Source organism: Halichoerus grypus, chromosome 1 (genome assembly GCF_964656455.1).
Source record: "Halichoerus grypus chromosome 1, mHalGry1.hap1.1, whole genome shotgun sequence".
Lineage (NCBI taxonomy): Eukaryota > Metazoa > Chordata > Mammalia > Carnivora > Phocidae > Halichoerus > Halichoerus grypus.
Window position 1 is genome coordinate 162,374,701 of NC_135712.1, and position 25,065 is coordinate 162,399,765.

Sequence of the window (25,065 nt, forward strand, 5' to 3'; positions counted from 1 at the left end):
ACTACTATGAAGGGATAGAATATGACTCTAAAAATGAAAAATAAAAATGTTTTTTAAAAAAGGGATTGATAAGATGTTGATTGAAAAAGGGAAAAAGAAAAATTCAAAAAAAAAAAAAAGGCAGTTAAAAAAAAATTAACTTTGAAAGACTAAAGAATCATGGTAAAAAAGCCATGAATTCTATGTGCAGTATTCCCCTAGCGCTGGAGTTCTGCCGTTCTCATTGATGGGTAAACTTGGTCTTGGCTGGCTGTTCTCGCTGATCTTCTGGGGGAGGGGCCTGTTGCCGTGGTTCCCAAATGTCTGTGCCGGAGGCGGAATTGCCCCGCCCTTGCCCGGTCAGGACTAAGTAATCTGCTCGGGTTTGCTCTCGGGAGCTTTTGTTCCCTGCAAGCTTTCCCTTCAGCTTTGGAGGCGGAGAGTAAAAATGGCGGCCTCCCAATCTCCACCCGGAGGAGCTGAGAACTCGGGGCCCCGCTCCTCAGTGCGCCCCCAGAGAAAAGCAGTCAGTCACTCCCGTGTCCCCGGTCTCCGGCCGCACTCCGTGCTCACCTGGCCTGTGACCGAGCATTTCTATCTCTGGCACCCGACCCCGTGTGGAGTCTCAAAACCCAGCAGATCCCTGCGGTGCGCTCCCGCTCCTCCCCGAGGAAGAAGGGGAGTGTCCCCGGATCTGCCGCTTGTTGGGTCCCTGCTGGAGGAGCAGTGGCCCGACTGTGCCGCGGATCATGGTTTATGGCAACCCCGAGCTGAGAGCCCGCGCCTCGGCTCCATCTCTGCAGCCGGCTTCCCCGCTCCAATACCTGGGAGCTCTGCCGCACTCAGGCACCCCCGGTCTTTCTGTGACCCCGAGGGTCCTGAGACCACACTGTCCTGTGAGGGTTCTACCCTCCGCTTAGCTACCAGAGTGATGTCCCTCAGCAGAGCAGACTTCTAAAAGTTCCGATTTTGTGCTCCGCGGCTCTATCACTTGCCGGAAGCGGCCGGCGGAGGCCCCCGCCCCCGCCATCTATCCTCCCGAATATCGCCTCGGATTCACTTCTCCGCACGTCCTACCTTCCAGAAAGTGGTCGCTTTTCTGTTCAGAGAGTTGTTGCTATTCTTTTCTTCGATCTCCTGTTGAGTTTGTAGGTGTTCAGAATGGTTTGATCCCTATCCAGCTGAATTCCTGAGACCAGATGAAATCCAGATCTCCCACTCCTCTGCCATCTTGCTCCGCCCCCGGCTTTTCATTTTCTTAAGTGTGAAAATATTTTATCATGCAGGAGAATGCCTTAGTCTCAGGAAACGCATGAAGTATTTACAAGTGAAGTGCCAGGATGTCTGCGACTCACTTTCAAATGGTTCCACAATACATATTTACAGAGAGAAAGATACATTCACTATGGCAAATGTCAGTTACTGAATCTAAGTGAAGAGTCTATGTACTACATTTCCAATGTACTACATTTTCAATCTTTTTGTAGGTTTTCAAAAATTATTTTCAAAATCAAAAGCTGGGATAAAGTTAGGCTAGACAGGAGTCAGGGATGATAACATTAGCTGCCATTTATTGTGAGCATATGATGCTTTAGGGCCATTACATTTGCAAACCTTTCTTCCTTCACTACAATCCTGCAGCCTAGCCTGTGAACAGCTCACGGTGAGCATTCAATGCTTACTGTTATCGGTGAAAAAACTCCACTCTGACGGGTGGATTTACTTGTTCACACAGCTATACAAGTGGCAAGGCTGAGCTCTGAACCCAGATCTCACTACTCTCGAAGCCCATGCGCTTTCTACAAGATGATGCTGCCTCTCTATTTCACAATCTACTCCACTGACAGCCACAAGAGGAAGAGAATATACAGCCTTCTTTGGTAACCTGGTCATGAATTCTTCCTTGCATCAAAAGCAAGTCCCTACTGTAACCTTATTTGGTCCTATTTAGTTTTAAAAGGAAACAACGGAATTGCAACTAAATGACATGACTCCAAGCAGACTCAAATGGAAAAACGGGATCACACAGCAATGATGTTTTACCTTCGACCTCTTCCCAATCATCTTCGCTTTCTTCCTCATTGTCCCCTTCACAGCTGCCTTTGTCCACAGCAGCCTCTCTCTGTGGGGGGTGTGCCTTCTTGCGGGCACTGGCGAAGTCCCTGTGTAAAGATCACAGGAGGGAAGGTGAAGAAGGCTCACACCTCCTCATGCTACATTTAAGCTAAATGGAATCCTAAGGACTCTTTCTTCTATTTATTGTGAACCTGTTGCAATTATTTAAAGATAACGGGTGAGCTCTGAACCTCATTCCCTCCATCACTGTGGGTCTCAAGGGCTCCTCAAGACGTGCTCTGATCATCAGTCTAATACTAGATGTGCTGTCAAACAGAAAGAATGCAATGGACTTACAGCCTAGAGCTGTGTGAGGGAAAACACAGCCGTGCCTGGAAGTGGTACAGGAAAAGTTAGAAGGAACCACAACAACAATGCAAGTTCCAGAAGTAAAAGCTGTGATGTGTATTATATATGCACAGGTGGACACCACATTGAAGAAGCGGGAATTCACGTTTGCCGATCATACCATGAGCCAACTCAGATGACTGTTTCTCCCCACCTCTACGATGTAAGGAGATGGAAGCTGGTAGAATTCTAACCTCAAGGTATGTGGGGATGTGTCCATACACAGGTATGTCACAAATAACAACAAAAGTATGGATAGCTACCTGGTTAAGTAGATAACTACACAGATAAGCAGCTAGCTGAATATTGGCTGAAGATGCAATGGTTGCTAATATGTAATCCATTTTCGTAATTTCATACATAAAACGTGTTTAGAGCACAGTTACTTTTAGCTTTTGTAAGGTCTGACGTGTGGTATCAAGTAAGAACATCATCTAAGATCTGAGCTCAGACATTTAAAATAAGCGAGCCTCAGTCTTCAGCTCTAAAAATACACGCATTCTCTTTGCAACCACTTTCAACACCACAGTAACAAAAATTTCTCCTTAGAATAAACGTAGCGGGAATGTCCATGCGCTACGGATTTGACGGCAGTCAACTCTTAGCGGAGAGGGAAAGGGGGGCCCAGAGCTTTAACCGGCAGCATCCTGGTCTATGTGTATGTGGATTTCTCTGGAGAAAGAATTCAACTAGTGGGGAGAGGCAACCGGGATGCAGGAAGCTCAGAGGCATGCATTCACAGGAAAAGTCTAAGGGAAAAGAAGAGATGACCTTGAGTACAAAATTCCCATGCTTTCTCATGGCTCCTGTCTACTGCTGGCCCTTCCCCAGGCTGCCTTCCTCGGCCAGGACTGCAGGCTGCTGGGAAAGCCAGCACTAGGACGGAAGAGTGGTTTCTGAAGGACCTACTACCTCTCTGTTCTTCCTCTTCCTCCCCTCCCCACAACTTTCCTGGCAAGTGGACAGTCAAGTGTTCACTAGGCTTGCAGTCATTGTTCACCAACGTATTACTATGCATGTTCATTCAACTGCAAAAATCCTGGCTCGGTTTCTGCCAAACAAAAGGCCCCGCCCTAGATGCCACAGGGCCTACAAGAACGAACCAGGCATGGTTCCAGGCCTTGGAGAGCTTGCAGGGTAGTAAGCAGGAGTACGTGGCCTGGGCACAAATAAGTGCAAGAAATCAGAGGGGGAGAAAGGGGAAGAAACCAATGAAGACTGTCGAGTGGATGGATTCTGATCCACATCTTCAAGGTGGAAGAAAGCATTCCAGGTAGAAGGAAGAACGAGCACGATTCAGAAGTAGCAAAGTCTGAGCACGTGGCGAGTGAATGACAAGAAGTCCAGCTGGGCGGGAGCAGAGTGAACTTGAGGAGAGCAGTACAAGAGAAAGCTGGAATGGCAGGCCAATATCTTAGGTATGTAGTTATCGTTGTGCAGTAGAAGGAGCACTGGACCAGGAGTCCGAAGGCCTAAGTGTCATTTGGTTTTTGCCACCGTCCAGCTATGTAACCACAGATAAATCCCTTTCTGCCAGCTCTCGTCATCTGAGAAGTCTGGGAGGCAAACTATATACAGCTGGCCCTTGAATAATGCGTGGTTGGGGCACCAACCGCTCACAGAACTCCGCACAGAACTTTCGACTCCCCGAAAACGACTAACTACTACTAGGCTACTGTTAACTGGAAGCCTTACCAATAACTTGCAGTTGATTAACACATATTTTGTATGTTATATGTATTACATACCGCATCCTTCCAATAAAGTAAGCTAGAGAAAAGGACGTTATTTTTTAAATAATCGCAAGAAAAACCACATTTACAGTGCTTACTGTACTTATCAAAAAAACTCCATGTAGAAGTGGACCCATGCAGTTCAAACCTGGTTGGTCAAGGGCCTACTGTAATTGCTAAGAAGAATCTTACTAGCGGTCTGAGCTCCAGCTGGAGGAGTTTAAAGATCCCATCTTTTGCACAGATCCCAGAGATGAGCTAAAAGAGACTCACAGTTCCCGGAGGGCAGAATCAAGACGTGGCTGGAAGCTTTTCAGCCATCTCACCTGAACTCCTCCCCATCGCTGAGGGCTTCATCCTTCATGACCTTGGGGTTTTCAGATTTGACAGTCACCTGGGCCACTTTCTTTTTGGCTGGACCCCCAGGATCACTACAGCCTCTCTTCCTCTTGCCTTGTGAGACTTTGGAGAGAAGGCTCCTCTTTAGAGGTTTCTTGTCTTCCAAGACATCTAGATGACCACACAGAACACGAGGTAAGGGACACAGGAAAGGCGGAGGTGGTGTGCTTTCACGGGCAAGTGATGAAAAGCCCCCTTCTGTCACCTCCCTCCAGACCCCATCTTCATCACCGGGGCACCGTCCCTGGTTTGTTCCACAAGCAGCCTCCAGCCTCCTCCTGCCTCCAGCCCAGTTTACACCCTGCACTCCCAGTAAAAACTGGCTTCCTTTATCAGGGTTTTATTCCACTCCCTCGTGGGGTAACACGGACTGCCACATGAATCCAATAAAATCTGGCTTCCAAATCTCAAATTTCAGCTAATAGCCAGGAAGGAAAAATACATTAATCTGCTAAGTAATACCTTGCTTATTTATTACCTGCCAAGACTAGTTATTTTAGGAGTAACCCACTATTAAGTGAAACATTTTGAGTTCATAAACATGTCCAAGTTTTATCACAACTTTACTATTACTAATCCATGTTTCTGCTATCTTTCAAAACCAAACCCCTGCTCAAAACATACTTCATGAAACCTTTCCAATCTAAGCCTAAAGTATATTCATATACCAACCATCTCAGCAAGTTTAGGGTTGGAAAAAGACAGTAATAATTTAAAAAATACCTTTATTTCCTTAAAAATAATTGTTGGTTTTTGTTAAAGGGAAAATTTAAAAATGCACAGGCTGCTGGCTTTAGTTAAATTAGGGTATCTAAAGGTATGGTCTGTTTCTTAACATATTAATAAATCAATTTTCAATAAAGAATAAATAACATGGCAGGGGACAATATCTTCTATTTTGCAAATATATTCATAAAAATAATTCTGAATCTGAAATAAAGCATCTTCCTTTGCCTTTGCATGACTCTGCTTCAGTTAATTTTGGAAAACAAAAATACTTTAGCCTTTTTTGAGGTTCCAAAAGCAGCAGCAATATTAACCTACCATCACATTGATTCCTTTCATTTATGGTTTGTCCTACTGACTCTACAGATAGATACTTACATTCCCCAAGAATATACTCTTGCATGGGGGAAAAGCTCTCCCTTTTGATCTAAATAAAATCATAATTTTAATAAATTTCTCATAGTAGAGGGGCATTTGTTCTAACACTAGATAAAATCACTGATTCAGTTCAGTTTCTTTAGAATGTTTTATAAAAGGAATTTATGCATTCTAATGTTTTAAACATTTTAACAGAAACACAATTTCAAAATTCTTTAGAATCTGGAGATACTTCTTATTCCAAGGCCAGAAGCTGCTTAAAGGTTTATGACTTGACAGTTTGATTAGCATGTCCTTGAAATCAGGATTTCTGGATCTTTTCACGCTTTTTAGCCCTCTATGAACAGATGTGAAACAAAGATGTGAAACACTTCATTTTTACTGAACTAGGTGGGAGGATACTTCAAAGGCACCATTTCTTCCTCACCAAACTTATTTGGTTGGTTAAAAAGCACAACTGTGTAAATTTTTTTGCTTTGAAAAGAGTTAGAGGAGTTAAAAGGGGGGCAAGAACGGAGCAAGAATGGAAACAAAAAACTGTGAATCAAAAAAATTTCCATAGTATTATTTTCATACAGTCATCCTCCCTTAGCTGTGGTTTCAGTTACCGGGGATCAACCAGTGTGGAAGCAGATGATCCTCCTTTTGACAATCTCCTGTAGGTCAATAGTAACCTAAGGCTACGTCACAATGCCTCATTCACCCCATCACTAGGCATTTTATCATCTCACATCACCGTAAGAATTCGAAGGCTGAGTACAGCACAGTAAGATATTTTGAGCAAAAGAGACCACATTCACGTAACTTCTACTACAGTACACTGTTTTAACTGTTCTATTTTATTATTAGCTATTGTTAATCTCTTACTGTGCCTAATTTGTCAATAAAACTTTATCATAGGCATGTACATATAGAAAAAAACAGCATATATAGGGTTCAGTACTATCCGTGTTTCAGGCATCCACTGGAGGGGAGGTCTTGGAACATACATCCCTGCGGATAAGGAGAGGGACTACCGTAATACCCCCAGATTTTTAAAATATGAATGCCTAACCATGACATATCATTATGTACATACATTGGAATATAAATCAGTCATCTTTTAAGACAAAGTAAAATGACCTATGATAAAATGTTAACCATGCAAAATTGTTTTTACTATAAGGTTTCCACTACTTAGAAAAACAGACTAGAAGGAAATATACCATTATTTCTGGATAGTTGTAATACTTACTTTTTTAAAAATTCTTTACATTTTTTTGGGTCCCAGAGAATCCAGAGGCTATTTCCTAGGACTCTCCAAGATCTAGAACTACCTACCCAGTCTCCTTGAGCTCAATGTGGTAATTTCAGAAAGGCAGGAATTATCACTTTGTTCTGATTGGCCTTCTACTGAGATTTTAGAATACCTGCTTAAAACTGCCAGTGGCATCTCATAGCACTTAGAATACAAACTCCTTAACTGGGTCTCCAAACTAAGGGTCCTGACCACCTTTCCCACCTCAATTCCTATTTGCCCCTCACTATGTCCAGCCAGCCCGCCAAGCTCATTTCATTTCCTCCTAAGTCTTTAAACTTATTGATTCCTCTGCCTAGAACTCTTCCCTGAGAACTTCCTTTGAATAGCTCCTTTGGGACACTCAGTAATTGGTTCAAAATATCACCTCCTCAAAAAGGCCTCCCTTGACCACCGACTCTTAGCTGCTTCTTCCCCACCATGTCAGTTTTACTACCTCTTTTACTCTTTTCATAACTCTCATCATCGTGTGAATTTATTTAACTTTTTATTGTCTGCCCTACCAACCCCTCCCCAGGGATTGTAAGCATCATGAGAGCAGGGACCTTGCCGGTCCTGTTCACTACTAGAATTTCAGTTCCTAGAATAGTCCTTAGATATAGCAGGTGCTCAGTAAATGTTTGTTGAAGGAATTAATGATTCACATCAATGAAAGCATTAACACAGAGAAGAAACATGAAGAAATTAGAGATGCCCTAATAGAAACAAGGAAATAATGTGAAAGACTGTTTTCTTTGACCCTAAATGTTGAATGCAGCCAAGTGTCACTTTCTTTGGCATGCACTGAGGTGCTGTTAGAAACTACACTGAAGGTCATCAAGTCAGTGTCAACTGTAGCCCAAACCACAACCAGATTTTTCCTCCACCCAAACACAGCAGAGATTGTAACTCTTCCTGGAAGCTGCCTTGGGAACTTACTGGTAGCTCCTCTGGCTGAGTTTCAGTGAAGCTTGGGTGCATCCTTGCCTACACCTAAGCTGAACTGATAGAAGCTAGCCCATCTGATTACCTGACACGGACCATGGCAGGAGCGTCTATCTCATTGAAAACTCACAACCACCCTGAAAGACAGTATTATGTTTCAGAGATGAGGTTCAGAGAAGAGCTTCAGAGAGGCTAAACTGTCCAAAATAATTTACGCAAGTGCATATAAACAACTACTAAGTGTTGGAGCTGCACCAACTTGGTGTCCAGATAGTGTTCAGCTGGAAGGAATGGTACCCAGGAAGGTGGAATTTCCATCAGATCACAACTTTTAATTTCTGAATTGCCACATATTCAGAATACATTCCCTCTGACTGGAATAAAAACCCTTTTCACAGCCATTTGCTGAAATGTTACCCATTCTCAAAGTCGCAGATCTAACATAACTCCTTCAGAGAGCATTTCCCAATCTCTCCAGTCAAACTTGATTATTCCTTCAGAAGCCACAAAGCCTGCTACCTTCTTCCAAGATATCACACTCTTTCTTGACTATTTTTTATAAATGTCAACACTACAGCACTCTAAGCTTCTCCAAGTAATCTCTATCTCCCATGTCAACTAGCTTGTGCACAGCACATATTAGGTACTCCAAAAATGTTATCTGAATGAGTAAATGAATAAAATGGAACTCGTAGCATTAACTGTGAGGTAAATCACTTTCTAAGTTTAAAAATGACTTCCACTTGCCTATTTACTAATGGATGACGAACTTACGTAAAGAATCACAGGATTATTGAATCTAGCGTCATAGGAGCCCCTGCTGGTTACCTATCTATCCAGATTATTTTAGGAACCTCAAAAATCCCTTCTACAGCATGCATTATGCAATTATTTAAGATATTTATTGAGCACTTAATAAATGCAGGGAAGGAGAGAACAATATGGGACACAGCAAAAAATAAAACATGTTTTCATAAAGTTAAATTGTGGTAAGACAGGCGATCAAAAAAGAAGCAAATAAATTAACAAGATCATTACATTATATGACAAAGGCTGTGAGGGCCTGTGATAAGGAGTACCTGGGGAAGATCACCTTAGATAAAGCACTCAAAGCGGTGTGAATTCTCAAGAACAGAAGAAATCTGCCACCCTAGAGCCATGGAGGAAGGAACATCAAAGGCAAAGGCTCAAGGTGAGAAATAACATGGCATGTTTGAGGGATGGAAAGGAAACCACTAAGGAGGGTATCTGGCAAAGAAAAGAGTCATAGGAGACAACAAGAGAAGTAGCAGCACCCAAATCATGTAAGGTCTTGCAAGCCATGGTAAAGAATTTGGATTTTAGGCCAAGAGCAATGAATCGGAAGCCCCAGGTTTGAAGTAGGAACATGGCATGATCCGATTTTTTTTTTTTTTTTTTTTTAATCACTTGGGCTGCTGGGTGGGAAAACCATTGCAGGGGGATAAAGGGAAGTAGGGAGATCAGTAAAGAGGCATCTGTAACCGTTCAACTGAAAAGTGACGATGGCTTTAGGCAGGGATTGTGACCATGGAAATAAAGACAGGTGAAGAGATTTGAGATACAGACGGATTACATGTGTACGTGTAAGGAAAAGGAGGGCTTTACTTTAACAAGTGGGTGAAGGGATCATTTATTGAATGGGAAAAGGTGGGGGAAGGGACAGGTTTAAAGGGGAAAATCAAGAGTTTTGCTTTGCCCTTGACAAATATTTAAAAAACCTATTTGATATCCAGGTGGAGAAGGCAGGTTGGATCGACTCTGGAACTCTGGGGTGAGATTTAACTGAAGATATTATTCTGGGGGGCCGCACACTACAGCACTCTGATCCATCCGTCTTCTGGGGCGACAAAATAACTTGCCATGCCTTTTTCCCTAGTCAGCCCTGTGCATCTGCAGGAGGCTGGACTGTATCCTGTGGGCAACAGGGAGCAGGAAAGAGGCTACGCGGGAGAGCCAATGGGCAGGTAGGGCTCCAGGGGAATAGCCCCGGGCGCATCACTCCTCGCGAGGATTAAAGCACAGCGACGTCGATAAGGACCAGACCAGCGACACAACCGCCTGCCTCCCCCTGCAGTCGTAACGTCGTCTCCTCCGGGCAGATGGGCACGGGGCAGCCTCTGCCCCCCACCTCCAGGAGTCCGGCCTCCCCGCTCCCCACACCTTGCCTCCTGCCCTCTTCCAGCATCTCCCCCTAAGCCCGGCTAGGTCTCGCTCTCACCCGCCTCCTTCTCCTCACGCCCGGCCATGCTCTCGCCCTTGGCCTTCCGGCCGCACGGTTCGCGTCCCTGCGGCTTCCTACCGGCCGCGCGCTTCCGAACCATATTGCCCAGGCAAGACTCCCTTCGAGAGTGACGCACCAACACCGCGGGAAGCTGAGCGCCGGCTCCGCCCCAAGCGGGGCCAGGCACGGCCACGCCCTTCCTTACAGACCTAGTCTACGCCCATGAAGCTCCGCCCCAGCCTCAAATGACCAATACAAACCGTACGAAGCAAGACGGCGCGTAGCGGATTTCTTTCTCCTTCCGGCGCATGGCATTTTCGCATTTCCTGAGATAATAGTGAGGGGCTCGCGTACTCTCGCGAGAGGCGGGAAAGGGCGCAGGGTTTGAAACATGGCGGACGACGTGGATCAGGTGAGTGAGTTTTGAGGGGCTCGCTCCAAAGCGGCCTCTCCACTACCAGTCCTGGCCCCGCTAAAGGAGCACTAGGGCTCTGTGGTGTGTATGTTATAGAATTACTGTGTATTTGTTAATATGCCTCTCCCCACTAGAATGAACTGCTTGAGGGCAGGGACTGACCTCTCTATCCTAATCTAGTAGTTAGCTGGTTCTTAACAAACACCTGTTTAACTGGGGATGGGGACCAGTTCAGGTCAGGTTTGGCTCCCCCCCCCTCCCATCTAGCTTTTTAAGGCTGTAGAGCTTGTAACATTCGGTCATATACCTACACTAGCCTAATGTACTCACTGAAGAAGCTCTCCTTGAATAATCTTAACAACTCCTGGCTTCAACCGTCCCTTGCGTTTGGATGACTCAAAGTCATCTTAGCCCTGATCTGTCACAGTTCTTTAATTGGTAATAACAAGAACCATTTCTAAGTACTCTCAGATTGCCAGGTACTATTTTAAATACATTAAATATGTTGATTTAATATATTAGCTCATCTAATACTCAAAAGAATCATGAAGAGAAGATAGGGCTTCCTCATTTTACAAACAGGGAAGCTGATAATTAGAGATGGCATGATTTTTAATCTGAATTCATAAGTATCACAGGGTGCCTGGGTGGCTCAGTCGGTTAAGCCTCTGACTCATGATTTCGGTTCAGGGTGGTGAGATCAAGCCGCACATGGGGCTCTGCACTGGGCATGGAGCCTGCTTAAGATCCTGTCTCTCCCTCTGCCCCTCTGTATGTGACAGCACGTGCTGTCTCATAAATTAATTAATAATACAGGTGTGAATTCATAAGTATCAGATTCAGGAGTTGAACCCATACTGCCTGACTTCAAAGCTAGTGCCTTCAACCAACATTCTATATATTCATCTTGCTGGCCAGTTGATACCCTAAACTCAACCTGACCCAAACTGAACCCATAATCTTCCTTCAAACTTTCATCTTTCCTTAGCATTCTGATTAGTGTGCGGTAATCATTAATGTTTTTCAAATCACTAAATGATATTTGAGATAAGGTTAAAGGCTCAGAGAGTGACTTCCTATAACTGAAATTGGGTCAGGCAGTTTGGATTTTGAGGAAACAAAGTACAGTCATGATTATTTTGCTGTATAACTCCTTCCTGTATATGTATGTTTCAGCCTTAATGTATATAGCACTTACTATGATCCAGACTCTGTTCTAAGCCTTCATAATGTCATTTAAGCCTCATAACAACAGTATTAGGTAGGCACTATTATTACTCACATTTTACAGGTTCGGAGACTGAGGCATAGAGGGGTTAAGTAACTTGCCCACAGTCACACAGTATAGCAATGATTTGAACACTGCACTCTCTAGTACTATATTACTAAGCCTGTTTCTTTTATCAGCAACAAACTACCAACACTGTAGAAGAGCCCCTGGATCTCATCAGGCTCAGCCTGGATGAGCGAATTTATGTGAAAATGAGAAATGACAGAGAGCTTCGAGGCAGATTACATGTAAGTAAATTTATTAAATTACCTTGAAATCAGATTATTTCCTTGTCATCCCTTCCTAACCCTACTCCTTTGAAATATAAACACTGTCCAATGTAGAGGAGTATTTTGAATGTAGATAAGAGAAAGGTAGGTCACTCGTATTTGTACAAGCCAAAGACAACTACCTTTTATTCATATTTTTTAAGAGATTTTATTTATTTATTTGACAGAGAGAGAGATAGCGAGAGCAGGAACACAAACAGGGGGAGTGGGAGAGGGAGAAGCAGGCTTCCCGCTGAGCAGGGAGCCCGATGTGGGGCTCGATCCCAGGACCCTGGGATCATGACCTGAGCTGAAGGCAGACACTTAATGACTGAGCCACCCAGGCGCCCCTGTTCATATTTTTAACATGTTTTCTCCTAACAAAAATGATGTGTTTATTAAAGAACATTCTCATTTTTTCCCTTCTGTTTATTTGTAAATAGCATTTACTCTCCATTCTTATTTCAGTGTTCTTTCAGTTACTGATGTACATAAATTTTTTTCTTGTGAGAAAAATTAAATAGCCCAGAAGTACATAGAGTAAAAGGTGAAATCCCATTTTTTCTTTTGCTAACCACTTAAAAATGGGTCTGTCATCTTTCAGATCTTTTCTATATATTTCCACACATATACATATATGTGATCACATGCATATATTTGCACTGTATACACCACCTCTAAATAAAAATGGATCTTACTATACATCTTTTTGAGCACCTTTTTCCTTAATCTTTCTTGAAAATTATTGATCATGAGTATGTATAAGTCTCCTTTATTTTTAATGGCTGTATAGAATTTTGTATATGGTAATAGTGGTTTTTAAGATTGTTTTCTATTTCTTACTATTATAAATAATGCTGTAGTATGTATCTTTGTACATATTTTTTTGTGTATGTCTGCAAATATTTCTATAGGACTGGTCTTTCAAATGATCCTATTTATTCATAATTCATAATTATGAATATAATTCATAATTTACAATTATGAATATAATTCATAATTTATTCCACTGAATGTTTTGCCTTTTCTTGACAACTTGTTGTTTTCTTGAGTATATTGTTTTTATTACTGCCATTCTACCTTAAAGTGATTTAAAATAGCTAATATTTATTGAGCATTAATTACATGCCAAGTGCTTTTACTATAAGTATTTTGTATGGGGGCATCTGAGTGGCTCAGTCAGTTAAGCATCCAACTCTTGATTTTGTCTCAGGTCATGATCTCAGGGTCGTGGGATTGAGCCCCACCTCAGGCTCCACACCCAGCACAGAGTCTGCTTGTCCCTCTCCTTCTGCTCCTCCTCCTGCGCTCTCTCTCTTTCAAATAATTAAAAAATAAATAAATAAATAAATAAATAAATACGTGTTTTGTATGTAATACCTCATTTAACCTTTATAATAATCCTATGAGGGTAGATACTCATAGTCCTGTTTTGCATTTGAAGAAGCTCAGGCTCAGGAAGGTGAAGTTACCTGCTTAAGGTGACACAGCCAGTAAAGGGAGGGCCAGAATATGAACCTAGGCAGTCTGACTGCAGCCCTACTCTTAAGTACGCTGATTCCACCTTCCATAAAACCTAAAGGTAAAGAACCTCCTGTATTTGGAAAGGAAGTAGGGACCTAGGGAGACAGTAGTCTTAATACGCAGCTAACTTTACGAGAAGAGGAACCCCAGGAAATGGTAGTGACAACTTTGCCAAGAAAAATAGAATTGCTTAATCATGTGGGCCAGTGGCATGTCGACAGACACCCCAGGATATGTTGTCTAAGCTCTCGGAGGCTTCTTCAGTTCCCTGCTAAACTTGATTGCCTCTATACTCAATGGCCCCCAGCCTTCTGTGTGTTTGTTTTCTGGCCCTCATGTATAGATTTTTGCTCTTGTTAGTGTGCTTTGCTACCAGTTCCCCACATGGCTGATGGGCTACTTTTATTTTGATGTGAGCTGGTAAACCATTTAACACTGTTAGAAGTAAGCCTAAGTGGGTTCTGAACAAGGCCCCTGGAGTTTCACCTTTTAGTAAAATATATGAGCTTTGGAGTTTGGATTGAGGACATCCCTGAATATCAGAATTGCAACATTTATTGATTGAGCCCACAAGTGCCAAACACAGTTTATTTTGGCTAGGTTTTAAGTGGGCAGGGTGTTGCGCTACTTACTTTACATGGTGGTGTTTAGTGTAGGACAAGGGAGGGTTGAAGGGCAGTGTCTTATGCCTTTGGGAGACCACAGTACCATCATCTTAGCAGTTAAAGAATTTTATTTCCTTTACTGCCTCTTTCTTGTCATTCTGTTACAGAGGGAATTGAAAGAAGTCTACTGAGAAGTGATGGATTTGCTTTTTTTTCAGAATTAAATATTATAAATGATGTGACTGCCGTGGATGACCAGTAGGGTGGACACTTTAAAAAAAAATAATTTCAGATTATTTTGAGTAAACTCATTTTGGGCCAATATAAACAGCTTTGCATTTTTATCAGGTCAATTAAATTATCACTGGAAATAATTTGTGAAGAAACAGTGTATTACTAGCAGAATTATATTTTACTTCCGTATAAAAGTTTGTGGTATAAGTATTGTGCAGAAGACCTGTTCATTGTTTCTTAATTTGATTGTTAAATTTTTTGGTCCCTCACCTTTCCACTTTAGGCTTACGATCAGCATTTAAATATGATATTGGGAGATGTGGAAGAAACTGTGACTACTATAGAAATTGATGAGGAAACATACGAAGAGATATATAAAGTAAGTCATGCAGTTCTGTTCCTCACTTTTAAAATGTCAATTGTTCTTAGTATCCAACAGCTTCTCACTACTTACAGGAAGCCTGTCATGATTTGATACCTAATTGGACTCAGTAAAGTATAGCAATCAAAAGCAAAAGCTTTGGGGTCAGACAGACCTGGTTTCCAGTCCTGGTGTGGCCATGTCCTATCTGGGGTACCTTGGGCCAGGGAATTAACTTGGCAGATTTAATTTCCTCATTCTTAAGCAGGAATACTACCACTTACCTCATAGGGTTGCCAGTATTCGGATACACGTGAGTGTAAGATGCCTATATGTGCTAATATATGAGTAATGCTGGACAGTGTTCTTATGTTTGATGTGGATCTGAGCTGTCAATAATAAAAACTAAAACTGAGAAATTCTAAAAATACTCCTTAAAAGTAATAGTAAGCCTATTACATGTTAATGTAAGTAACATTCTTATTAACAATAACTACTAAAACAAAATGGTGAGAAGCATCTTTGTTTTACCTTTTTGCAAATTTCTTTAATGCCTGGCTTAATTGATAACATCTAGATTCTCACATCTTTCTCTGCATTTAATCTGTCATGATATGTTATAGTTGAAGAAAATACAGCCTCACAGAGAGGTAGTTAGAAAAAGGAGGAGTATTTTTTGTGGATATTTGCCTTTGATGCTATGTTAAAACTCAACAAGTGGTAGTTTCTTAAAGGTTAGTTGTGGGACGCCTGGGTGGCTCAGTTGGTTAAGCGTCTGCCTTCGGCTCAGGTTATGATCCCAGGGTCCTGGGATTGGGATCGAGTCCCGCGTCGGGCTCCTTGCTCAGTGGGGATCCTGCTTCTCCCTCTGCCTGCAACGCCCCCTGCTTGTGCTCTCTCTCTCTGACAAACAAATAAAACCTTTTTTTTTTTTTTAAGATTTTATTTATTTATTTGACACAGAGAGTGAGAGTAGGAACACAAGCAGGGGGAGTGGGAGAGAGAGAAGTAGACTTCCTGTGGAGCAGGGAGCCCAATGCAGGGCTCGATCCCAGGACCCTGAGATCATGACCTGAGCCGAAGGCAGATGCATAACGACTGAGCCACCCAGGCGCCAACAAATAAAATCTTTAAAAAAAAAAAAAAAAAAAAGGTTAGTTGCAGTGTGGCATCTGAGACCATTATCGGTGTACTTTTCATACTCTTACTCTATGCAAATTCATCGGTCTACCTTTGTCCTTTCAGTGGATCTTTTACAATGCAGGATTCTGTAACATCAGGCACTGGTCATTTGGAAAATATTAGTTTGTGGAGTTATGCAGATCTTCTGAATCTTGGCATATTTCATTGTTAAATATAAAAAGAGAACATCACAGTTAAGTCTTCTAAGTATTGGGAAGCCAGTCTCTGACTCTCCTAGAGCATAGTGGTTTAAAATGTAGACTCAGATGGTAGGACTGGATTTAAATCTTGACTCCCTTGCGTACCAGCTATTTAATTGTATCACACTACCCAATCTGTCTGTGAAAAGTGTCCTTGTCTATAAAATGGGGTCGGTAATAGGACCCACTTTATACAGCTATTGAGGATTCATTGAGAGGTTACATGAAAAGCCTTTAGATTAGCGACAGGCACATAGTAAGTGTTCAACTGTTAGCCTTTGTTGGTTTTTGTAGTTCTGCTTTATCCTGGCTTTCCTTCTGTCTTCAACCACTGCTGACTCCTTTGCAAATTTTCTTTCTTTCTCCCTGTGAACATGGGCTTTAAAATTTTGATCTACATTTTTTTTTTTTCCCTCAGACATGTCATTTAGTCACTATCATATGTGATAAGCCATGAGTCCATACCAGTAATCAGTACAGCACCAAAGCTTGAGCTCTTCACAGATCTAGGCTCAAATTTTTGCTGCTGGTGATTAGTTTCATGACCTTGGGCAAGTTATAGAAACTTCCTAAGCCTTGGGGGCTTCTGTAAAATGACAACTGTGCCTGCCTCCCAGGATTATAACAAGATGCACTAAATTCGGTGTGTGTAAAGCTTTGGCATGTGGTGATTGGTGGCCATTATGATTGTGGATAAATCTGTGTCTCCAGTTTCTTTCCTTTTCTGAGCTTCACTCTTTCATATCCAGTATTCTAATTGAAAATATTTTTACTTTGGATGTTATCTTGAACTCAGTGCATCTAAAGCTAAATTGCTGGTGTTCTTCACCTTCAAAACAAGGTCATTCTCAGGGTGCCTGGGTGGCTTAGTCGTTAAGCGTCCGCCTTTGGCTCAGGTCATGATCCCAGGGTCCTGGGATGGAGCCCTGCATCAGGTTCCCTGCTCTGCGGGAAGCCTCTTCTCCCTCTCCCACTCCCCCTGCTTGTGTTCCCTCTCTCCCTGTCTCTCTCTCTGTCAAATAAATAAATAATCTTAAAAAAAAAAAAAAAAAGGTCATTTTCTATTCCCTATTTCTGTTCATGATTTTCTGTTATTTAGACCATAAATTGCAGAATTTTCTTGGACTTCTCTTTTTCAGTCACAGTGATCAATAAGTAATTCAGTTGATTCTTCCTTCACACTGATTTAAAGTGTCATTTTCTTTCCTATTGCCATGACTCTAGCTCAGGCACTTTCCTTTATGTCCACCTCCATTTCAGCCCATGCACAACTGACTGCCAAAGTAATTGTCCTCAAATAATGCTTTCATTTGTTACAGTCATGCTTAGAGACATTTAAAGCTTTCTATGGCCTGTAGAGCAAAGCACAAGTTCAGGCTAGGTTAAGACCCTCCACAGTGTGATTGAAACTTTCTAGTCTCCTCTCTGATGACTCCTCTGGCCACGTTGGTCCACTCACTATCTTCAGAGTGTGCCCTCTGTTGTCCTGCTTCTATGTCTTTCCCATAATGTATCCCCTAACTGAAATGTTGCCCTTGTCTCTTTTCCTGCACAGCCTGTTTCAAGAACTGCCTCAGTCCTAACTCCTCAGTGACACTTTCTCTGACCATCTGGACCTTCTTTCTTCCTTTGGTCATCTCCTCCTTTGACTGGATCTTCCAACCTTTGGCACTGTCAGCTGACATTGATCTTACTGACTCTTCATTTCTATATCCCTTTTCATCATGTGAGCTATTTGATAGCAGAGCCCAGGACATTATTCATTCTGTTCCCCATAGTGCCATGTTAGCTATGGGTGATGAGTATATATGCAGGTTGTTAGAGGAATATGGGGGAGGGGAGGAAGTAGAGATAACAAAGTATAGATTTTCCTTTACTTACAGTAGGGTTACAGCCTTAGAAACCCACTATAAGTTGAAAATACATTTAATACACCTACCAAACATCGTAGCTTAGCCTAGCCTACCTTAAACGTCTCAGAACACTTAACATTAGCGTACAGTTGCCCAAAATCATCTACCACAAAGCCTATTTTATAATAAAGTGTTGCATAATCCATGTAGTTTATTGAATAAGGTACTGAAAGTAAAAAACAGAATGGTTTTAAGTGTATTGGTTGTTGAACCTCTTGATCACATGGCTGACTGCGAGCTGCGGCTGCTGCCACTGCCCAGCATCACGGGAGAGTGTTGTACTGCGTATTACTAAGCCCAGGAAAAGAACAAAATTCAAATTTTGAAGTACAGTTACTTGTGAATGCTTTTTGCTTTCACACCACAGTAAAGTCAAAAAATAATAAGTCGAAGAACAAAAAAAGAGATAAAAGTAGAGAGAAAATATCCAGGAAGAGAATAGAGAAAGGGGGGAAAGGAAACTAATACATGTTGAATAACTGCTGTGGGCCAAAGATTTATAGGTTTTATTACACTTAATCCAGTAACAGTGAGGCCAGTGGTGGTATTTCCCCCTTTCTAGCCCGGGAAACCCAAGTTCAGCTAGGAAGAGATATGGTAAGGATTTCCAGCGCCAGCCTAACTGGATCAAAGCCTGGTGGGTTCAGTTCTATGTATTAGGGCCTTGGGCTCAAAGTAGTTGATGGTGGAATTGATGGACAGTGAAATCTTGAAGGTAGCAGGATAGCACTAGTTCTTCTGGAGATCTCAGCAGTAGCTGAGCTAACATGGGTAGACTGCCTAGTCTATAAATCTCTAGGATCTGGCAGACCATGCTCGGTCCCTGCTGTTGTGGGCTTTAAAATCTAATTTAGAAAGTGCCCACTATACAGAAAAATTGTGGGTGCCTTGAATGTGAGCAATTAGGCAAAATAGCTTCAGAGAGATAACACTGGATACGGAAAAGTATTCTATCATAACATAAACTTACTCTAATAGTAAACAAGTGGAAACGGGAGGGGTTCGAGAACTAACCTTTGTGCCTGCTGATGTCAAGTGCTATGCTATCCATTTATATACATCATATATAATTCTAACAGCTCAGTAAAATAGGCCTAGGTTAAAGCAAATTGACATTACTATCTCCAAAAAAGTGTATAGTATGCAGTATTTCCCAAATTTATATAACCACAGTACTTTTTTCTTTTTTTTTTTTTTTAAAGATTTTATTTATTTTTTTGATAGAGAGAGACACAGTGAGAGAGGGAACACAAGCAGGGGGAGTGGGAGAGGGAGAAGCAGGCTTCCCGCAGAGCAGGGAGCCCGATGTGGGACTCGATCCCAGGACCCCGGGATCATGACCTGAGCCAAAGGCAGACGCCTAACCGACTGAGCCACTCAGGCGCCCCCACAGTACTTTCTCCTTAAGAATACATATGGCTACATAGCAAATTACCCCAAAACTTAAACGCTTAAAAGCACATACATTTATTACCTCACCATTTCTGTAGGTCAGGTATCCAGACACAGCTTAGCTAGGTCTTCTGCTTCAGAGTCTTTGATGAGGCTACACAAGGGCTGGAGTCTCATCTGAAGCTCAGCCGTGGAAGAATCTGCTTCCGATCTCACTTACATGGTTGTTGGCAGGATTCATTTTCTTGAGGGTTGTTGAACTGAAAGCCTCAGTTCCTGCCACATGGGTCTCCACTACTTGGCAGCTTGCTTCATCAAACCTAACAAGAGAGTTGGCTAGCAAGATGGAAGTCACTTTCTTATGTAACCTAATCATGATGGTGATATCCCATTACCTTTGCAGCATTCTTTTGGTTAGAAGCAAGGCATAAGTTTCACCCACACTCAAAGGGAGGGGATTTCACAAGGGTGTGAACACCAGGAAGCATGGGGATCATTAAGGGCAATTGTAGAAGCTACTTTGCCTTGGAAAATGCTGCCATGTTCATTTCTGTTCACTGAATCTCCAGAATACTATCATTGACTTAATGGAGAATCATTGCAGATGAAGTGGATTCCATAGGAAGAGAAGGAACTTTTTAGTTCAGAAATATGACCACCGAGTAAGGAATTTGAGTAAAATGTATCAATTATTTTGATGAGCACAGACTCTTTCCCTAAACTTGCTGTCCTTGAACGAGATGCACCTTTTGCAGCTCGAAGGAAACCAGAAGGAAGTACTGCTTCATAATAGACAGCAGTCATATGACGCTTGTTTCTTGGAGAGCGATTCTCAGAGTATGTTCCTTAAAGCAGGGAGCATTGGCATCACCCTTGACCGTGTTTGAAATACAGACTCATGGGCCACAACCTGACCTACTAAATGAGACTCTGGGCCTGGAGCCTAGGAAACCATCTTAGGAGCTATTAAAGAGGTGATTCTTTATTCACATTATAATTTGAGAGCCACTGCCCTGAGAGAGTGTTATATGGAAGAGTCAGATCACTCTTTCGGTTACAGTGACAAGTAAGTGTACTTGAGTTTTGTATACTAAACTTACAAGTATTACTTGAATTTTAGTGTGAGGGGTTATTTTATGTTAGTTCCAGTACCTAAGAAGCTCATAAAACATAGTTTTTACATTTTAAAAAAAGTTATGAAAACATAGCCATCATGAGCACACTATAAAGGCGCACACTGAAGACACACAAGTTGTGTCTCTCCACAATGTCAGATTATTCAGTCACAAAGCAAGGTTAACATCATTATAAAGCAGGTTCAGGATTCCAAACTCAATGACATTTCACCCCGTGATTAACTTGGCTTCTTACATGGCACACAAAACAGAACATAAGACAATCCACACGACGAACAAGATAACACAGAGGGCAGGAAGTGAACGAATCGAACGCCAGGTCAGTCTGTGGACACACAGGGGAGATAAGGCCTCGGTCTGGTCCGGGTCAGCTCTCGGCACTTGCTGCTTCTGATGTTCAGTGAAGGATCTCAGTTCTGTGTGGAGATCAGTCAGGCAGAGAGCCTTCAGCCGCAGCTACCTTTTTGAAGTGGTCAGACAGAGGGGTCCATGTCTGAGGAGTCTGACAGTTTGCTGCAAAAATCCTCCCGTTTTAAAGGGATTTAATCAGTCTCGGGCCCCTGCAGACCTCCTCCGCTTCTGCTTGTTGTCAGTCCTGGGGTGTCGTCAGCTGGTGCTGGTCTCAGCAATAATCTGGTAGCTGCAGTCCACTTAGCTGCTCGTGTCATTGCTTGACGCAGGCCCCTGCGTGACATGAGTGACTCCATCTTGCTCTCTACAACAGCTATTACTAATATTTTCTGCCTGGCAGAGAGGCAGTTCACTCTGTCAGATCTACATGTGGTCACTTGTGATATAGATTCCTAGGACTTAAAAAGGATGAATTAATTACCATTGCCCCTCCCACATCCTCTGTTTCCTTTTGGGACAGGAAAATCGCCAAAAAAAACCTCCCTTTGGAATGGAAACAGCAGAATCCCCTGGGGATGTGTGAAATGTTCCTGTCCTGGTAGTAGAAGTAATGTCTTTTAGGTTAAGTGTGTCCTATGTGATATTTGGGACATACTTACACCAAGAAATTCTTTTTTATCTAGAATTCAAATTTAATTGAGCAATCTATATTTTTATTTGCTAAATCTGGCCACCCTAAATGGGGGCTGCAGAGTTTTCACAACCAAGTTCTTGCTTATGGTGGAAGACTGAAATAGTTTCTTTGAATGCAATTTCTTTAAAAACTTAGGACTTCACCTGTGTCTGATCTGTTCACTTCCAATAAATTCTATGGGCCAGTAACCTCAGTCAGAGTTCTTGCCTATACATGGCCTGTCGATGCCTTTATTTCTTTGGTTTCTTCCCTCTGTTCCTCTCCCTCTCCGTCTAATTAATGTTGACCCTTCGGCCATTTGCTAAAGTAAATTTGGGTGGGAAAGCAGCACCCTTAATCTGATCCTTGCCTCAGGGCTGAGTTTGTTTAACTGAGAAGGTTTAACTGGGCTTAGTCCTCAAAGCTTTTGTTCCTGTTTATTGTCTACAGTTTGGGATCTAAAAACAGTTGGCTTTTTGAACCCTGTGAATCCTGTTTCTTATAATCTTTGCTTGAAAACCAGCTCATTCTTGCCTGGGTTCATCTCTTATACTGCCTTGCTGAGTGCATCAGCAACTAACATTTGGCTTTTTCCAACCTCTTCCCCTAGAACCTATAGGTTTGGGAGGCCCTTAGACTAGTTTCCAAGTCATTGCAGGTAACAGTTGTACCCTACATTTTCTAAGGCATAGGAGGATTTCAGATATTCCATATCTGTTTCCTTACTGCCCAAGGCTCGACCTGTAGGCTACTGCCCCAAGGTATTCATTCTACATATGTGAGTGCAGGGCACACGGAAGCAACAGCTAATGGCTCAGCACAGCAGAATTTTATTTCTCACCCACATAACAGCCCTGAGTGGAGTTTGAGTTCAGCACGATAGCTTTCTTCCAGGTACTCACTCAAGGACCCAGGCTTTCTCTCTCTTATGGTTCTGCCATTTCCAGAGTTCATTATCTGAGTCTCATCTAGTTACGTCGGGAAGACCACAGAGGGGCATTCATAGAATGTTAATGGGTCAGTCACTTATTTTTGTTTACTTCCCATTGGTTAAAACCCAGTCCCATGGCTGCACCTGTTTGCAGAGGAACATTAGTAATGTAGTCTAGCTATGTGCCAGGAAGAGAAGAATGGATTTTGGTAGATAGCTCCAGTCTTTGCCCCAGTTGTTGACGTCAAGGACAAACAAGTAAACAGTTAATACAGTGGTTCTTTGTGCTACAAAGGTAAGTAAGTGGTCAGGTTTTTAAATCAGTATGTGTTATGATGAATCTATGTTATTTTTTATTTTGTTTTCAAGTTTCTTTCTCAAAAAATATATACTACTACTATGTATCTGTATAAATGTGTTCTGTCTTTGTTTTCCTCTTCCAGTCAACAAAACGGAATATTCCAATGCTTTTTGTCCGGGGAGATGGTGTTGTACTAGTTGCCCCTCCATTAAGAGTTGGCTGAAACAAAGAATTTATCATGTATGGAATATAGGAGCTTTTGTATGATTGCCTCTTTAAATGTAGAAGACATTCAAAAGAGAAACCTGCGTAAATTTTGATATTAAGAAATGACCAAGGATTCTTCCACTCCTGAAACGAGTTGATTTGCGGATAACTAAAAAATTCTTAAGCTAAAGGGCATTTTAATTTTTTCCCAACCCTTTCAATAAATGTGATCACCAAGATGCAGAACTCTTTTTTTCAGGAATTGATTTGTTCTGTTGTTTTCTCAATTTCTGATTTTTTCCCTTTAAATTAAATTTGATGTTTCCTTTTTTGATATATTTTTTTAATGTGGTCTCCTGTCTTGTGACTTCTTTAAAGCAAGCACACATTTTACATTGACTTTATTTGTACACATTTATCTGTGCATCTGCTAGCTTTGAGGCACCAAGTGGAGTACTGAAAACTACAGTTTTGCCAATATGTGTCCTTCCTTTGAGTCTTCTGGGGAGGCAGTTCTTTAAACCAACAATTGGAGGACAGGGAGATTAGTGCTGATAGAATAACGCACATATAGGATGTCATAAGAGCACAGAGAAGAGCACCCAAAGAACAGGTTGAGTGGGTGGGTGGGTGTGTGGTATCATGCCATTGTAAATGTGGCCATGAGCTACAAAGCATGATTTCTGTTACTTCTACTTCGATTTATCTCTGAGGTCAGGCTCCAGTGGTAATATACCTGTGTGGTTCAGCTTGGTCATCTCTACCATTTTCGCCCATTTTATGACTCAAAGAACATTTTCCCACTCTTGGATCACAGACCATTAATGCTGACAGGTCTACAACAACATACCTGAGTGGCACAATAAAACAAAGTAGCTAAAAAGCCAAGCTCTTTTTATTTCTAGCTTCAGTCAGTCAGCACTTAATGCTTGAAAGGGAAAGAGGAAAGTGTATGTATGGGTTGCAGTCTCTAAAACTTTATTTATATAGGACTTAGAACCTGACATCCTCTCCTGAGTAGGTTGTACCATTTTGAACTGTAGAAAATCTGGTATGTGAATGGCTTGCCTGTAAATATGCTGAATGTGTGTTTGTTAATCCATTATCCAGCACAATATGCTAACATATGCACAATATTTTAAGCCATGTGCAGGAAAGACACTTTCGGTAAACATTGTGTAAAAAGGTTTCATTTTCATTATTTATTGTACTTGTCCCTGCAAGTTAATGGAAAAGGGGGAGACAAGTGTGGGCAAGCTGACAGAGGTTTTATCTTACGTGAATAGGAGAGAACCTTCCTTCGCTTCTGTTTACCCCCACACTTTGTCCTTAGGCTTCAGTAGTCCGGGAAGTAACCTGTTTACATCAGCCTGTTCAATATGGAAAAAAATGGGACCTGTGCTTCTGGTGGTAGCAAGTGGCCGATCCTTTGGATCACCCTTTCCTAGTAGAACTCTTGCCTAGATGATGATGATGATGATCCAGGATGATTACCGTATGTATTGAACACAGTGCGCCAGGCAAAAGCAGTCTGTGTGTGTATGCCTGTTTAATCTTTACAACAACTCTCCTGCAGAATGTTACAAGACACTGAAACTTAAAGAGCTCACGTTGCTTGCCTGTGGTCCCACAGCTAGCACGGGGCGGTAGGGTGTGAATCTGCTGGGCTCCAACCTGGGGGTTTGGGGGTGGTGGTGGGCATGCTGTGGAGACCCTGGCTCTGGGTAGTACACTGCTCCTAATGCCCACCGCAGCCATGACATGACTGGCATCTGGCCCTCTTGCTCTGCCACACCCTCCAGTTCTTTCCAGGGTTGTGTTTATTTTTAGTGGCTTCTGATATCCATGATTAGAGCCTGGATACTTCTACTCTATTCTTGGTCATCTTTCTCCTTTTTCTCCTAGAAGTGATAGATTATACTAGAACTTTCGGCATTGAGGGCTGTTGTTCACACACCAA

General features: G+C 42.2%; 2 protein-coding genes across 5 annotated transcripts in view; one reads left to right on the forward strand and one right to left on the reverse strand.

The window, feature by feature from the left end:
• XPC (XPC complex subunit, DNA damage recognition and repair factor) overlaps positions 1–10,340 on the reverse strand; it is a 35,941-nt gene extending 25,601 nt beyond the window's left edge. The window contains exons 1-3 of one of the 3 annotated variants that reach the window (XM_036073655.2): positions 10,139–10,339; positions 4,502–4,685; positions 2,023–2,141 (exon numbers count right to left, since the gene is read on the reverse strand). In XM_036073655.2, coding sequence (XP_035929548.1) covers positions 2,023–2,141; positions 4,502–4,685; positions 10,139–10,241 — 406 coding nt within the window. In that variant the 5' untranslated portion in view covers positions 10,242–10,339. Of the gene's footprint in view, positions 1–2,022; positions 2,142–4,501; positions 4,686–10,138 lie in introns of all 3 variants that reach the window. The other 2 variants (XM_036073656.2, XM_078074671.1) reach the window with 2 other exon arrangements.
• A 91-nt stretch (positions 10,341–10,431) lies between these two features.
• On the forward strand, positions 10,432–24,550 carry LSM3 (LSM3 homolog, U6 small nuclear RNA and mRNA degradation associated). 2 transcript variants are annotated; one of them, XM_078074687.1, is made up of 4 exons: positions 10,432–10,553; positions 11,964–12,074; positions 14,742–14,837; positions 24,439–24,550. In XM_078074687.1, the coding sequence occupies exons 1-4, from the start codon at positions 10,533–10,535 to the stop codon at positions 24,517–24,519; spliced, it is 309 nt and encodes a 102-aa protein (XP_077930813.1). In that variant the 5' UTR covers positions 10,432–10,532; the 3' UTR covers positions 24,520–24,550. The 2 variants fall into 2 exon arrangements, with proteins under 2 accessions (XP_077930813.1, XP_035929555.1); XM_036073662.2 differs by lacking the exon at positions 24,439–24,550 and adding an exon at positions 23,041–23,441.
• Positions 24,551–25,065: the final 515 nt, after the last annotated feature.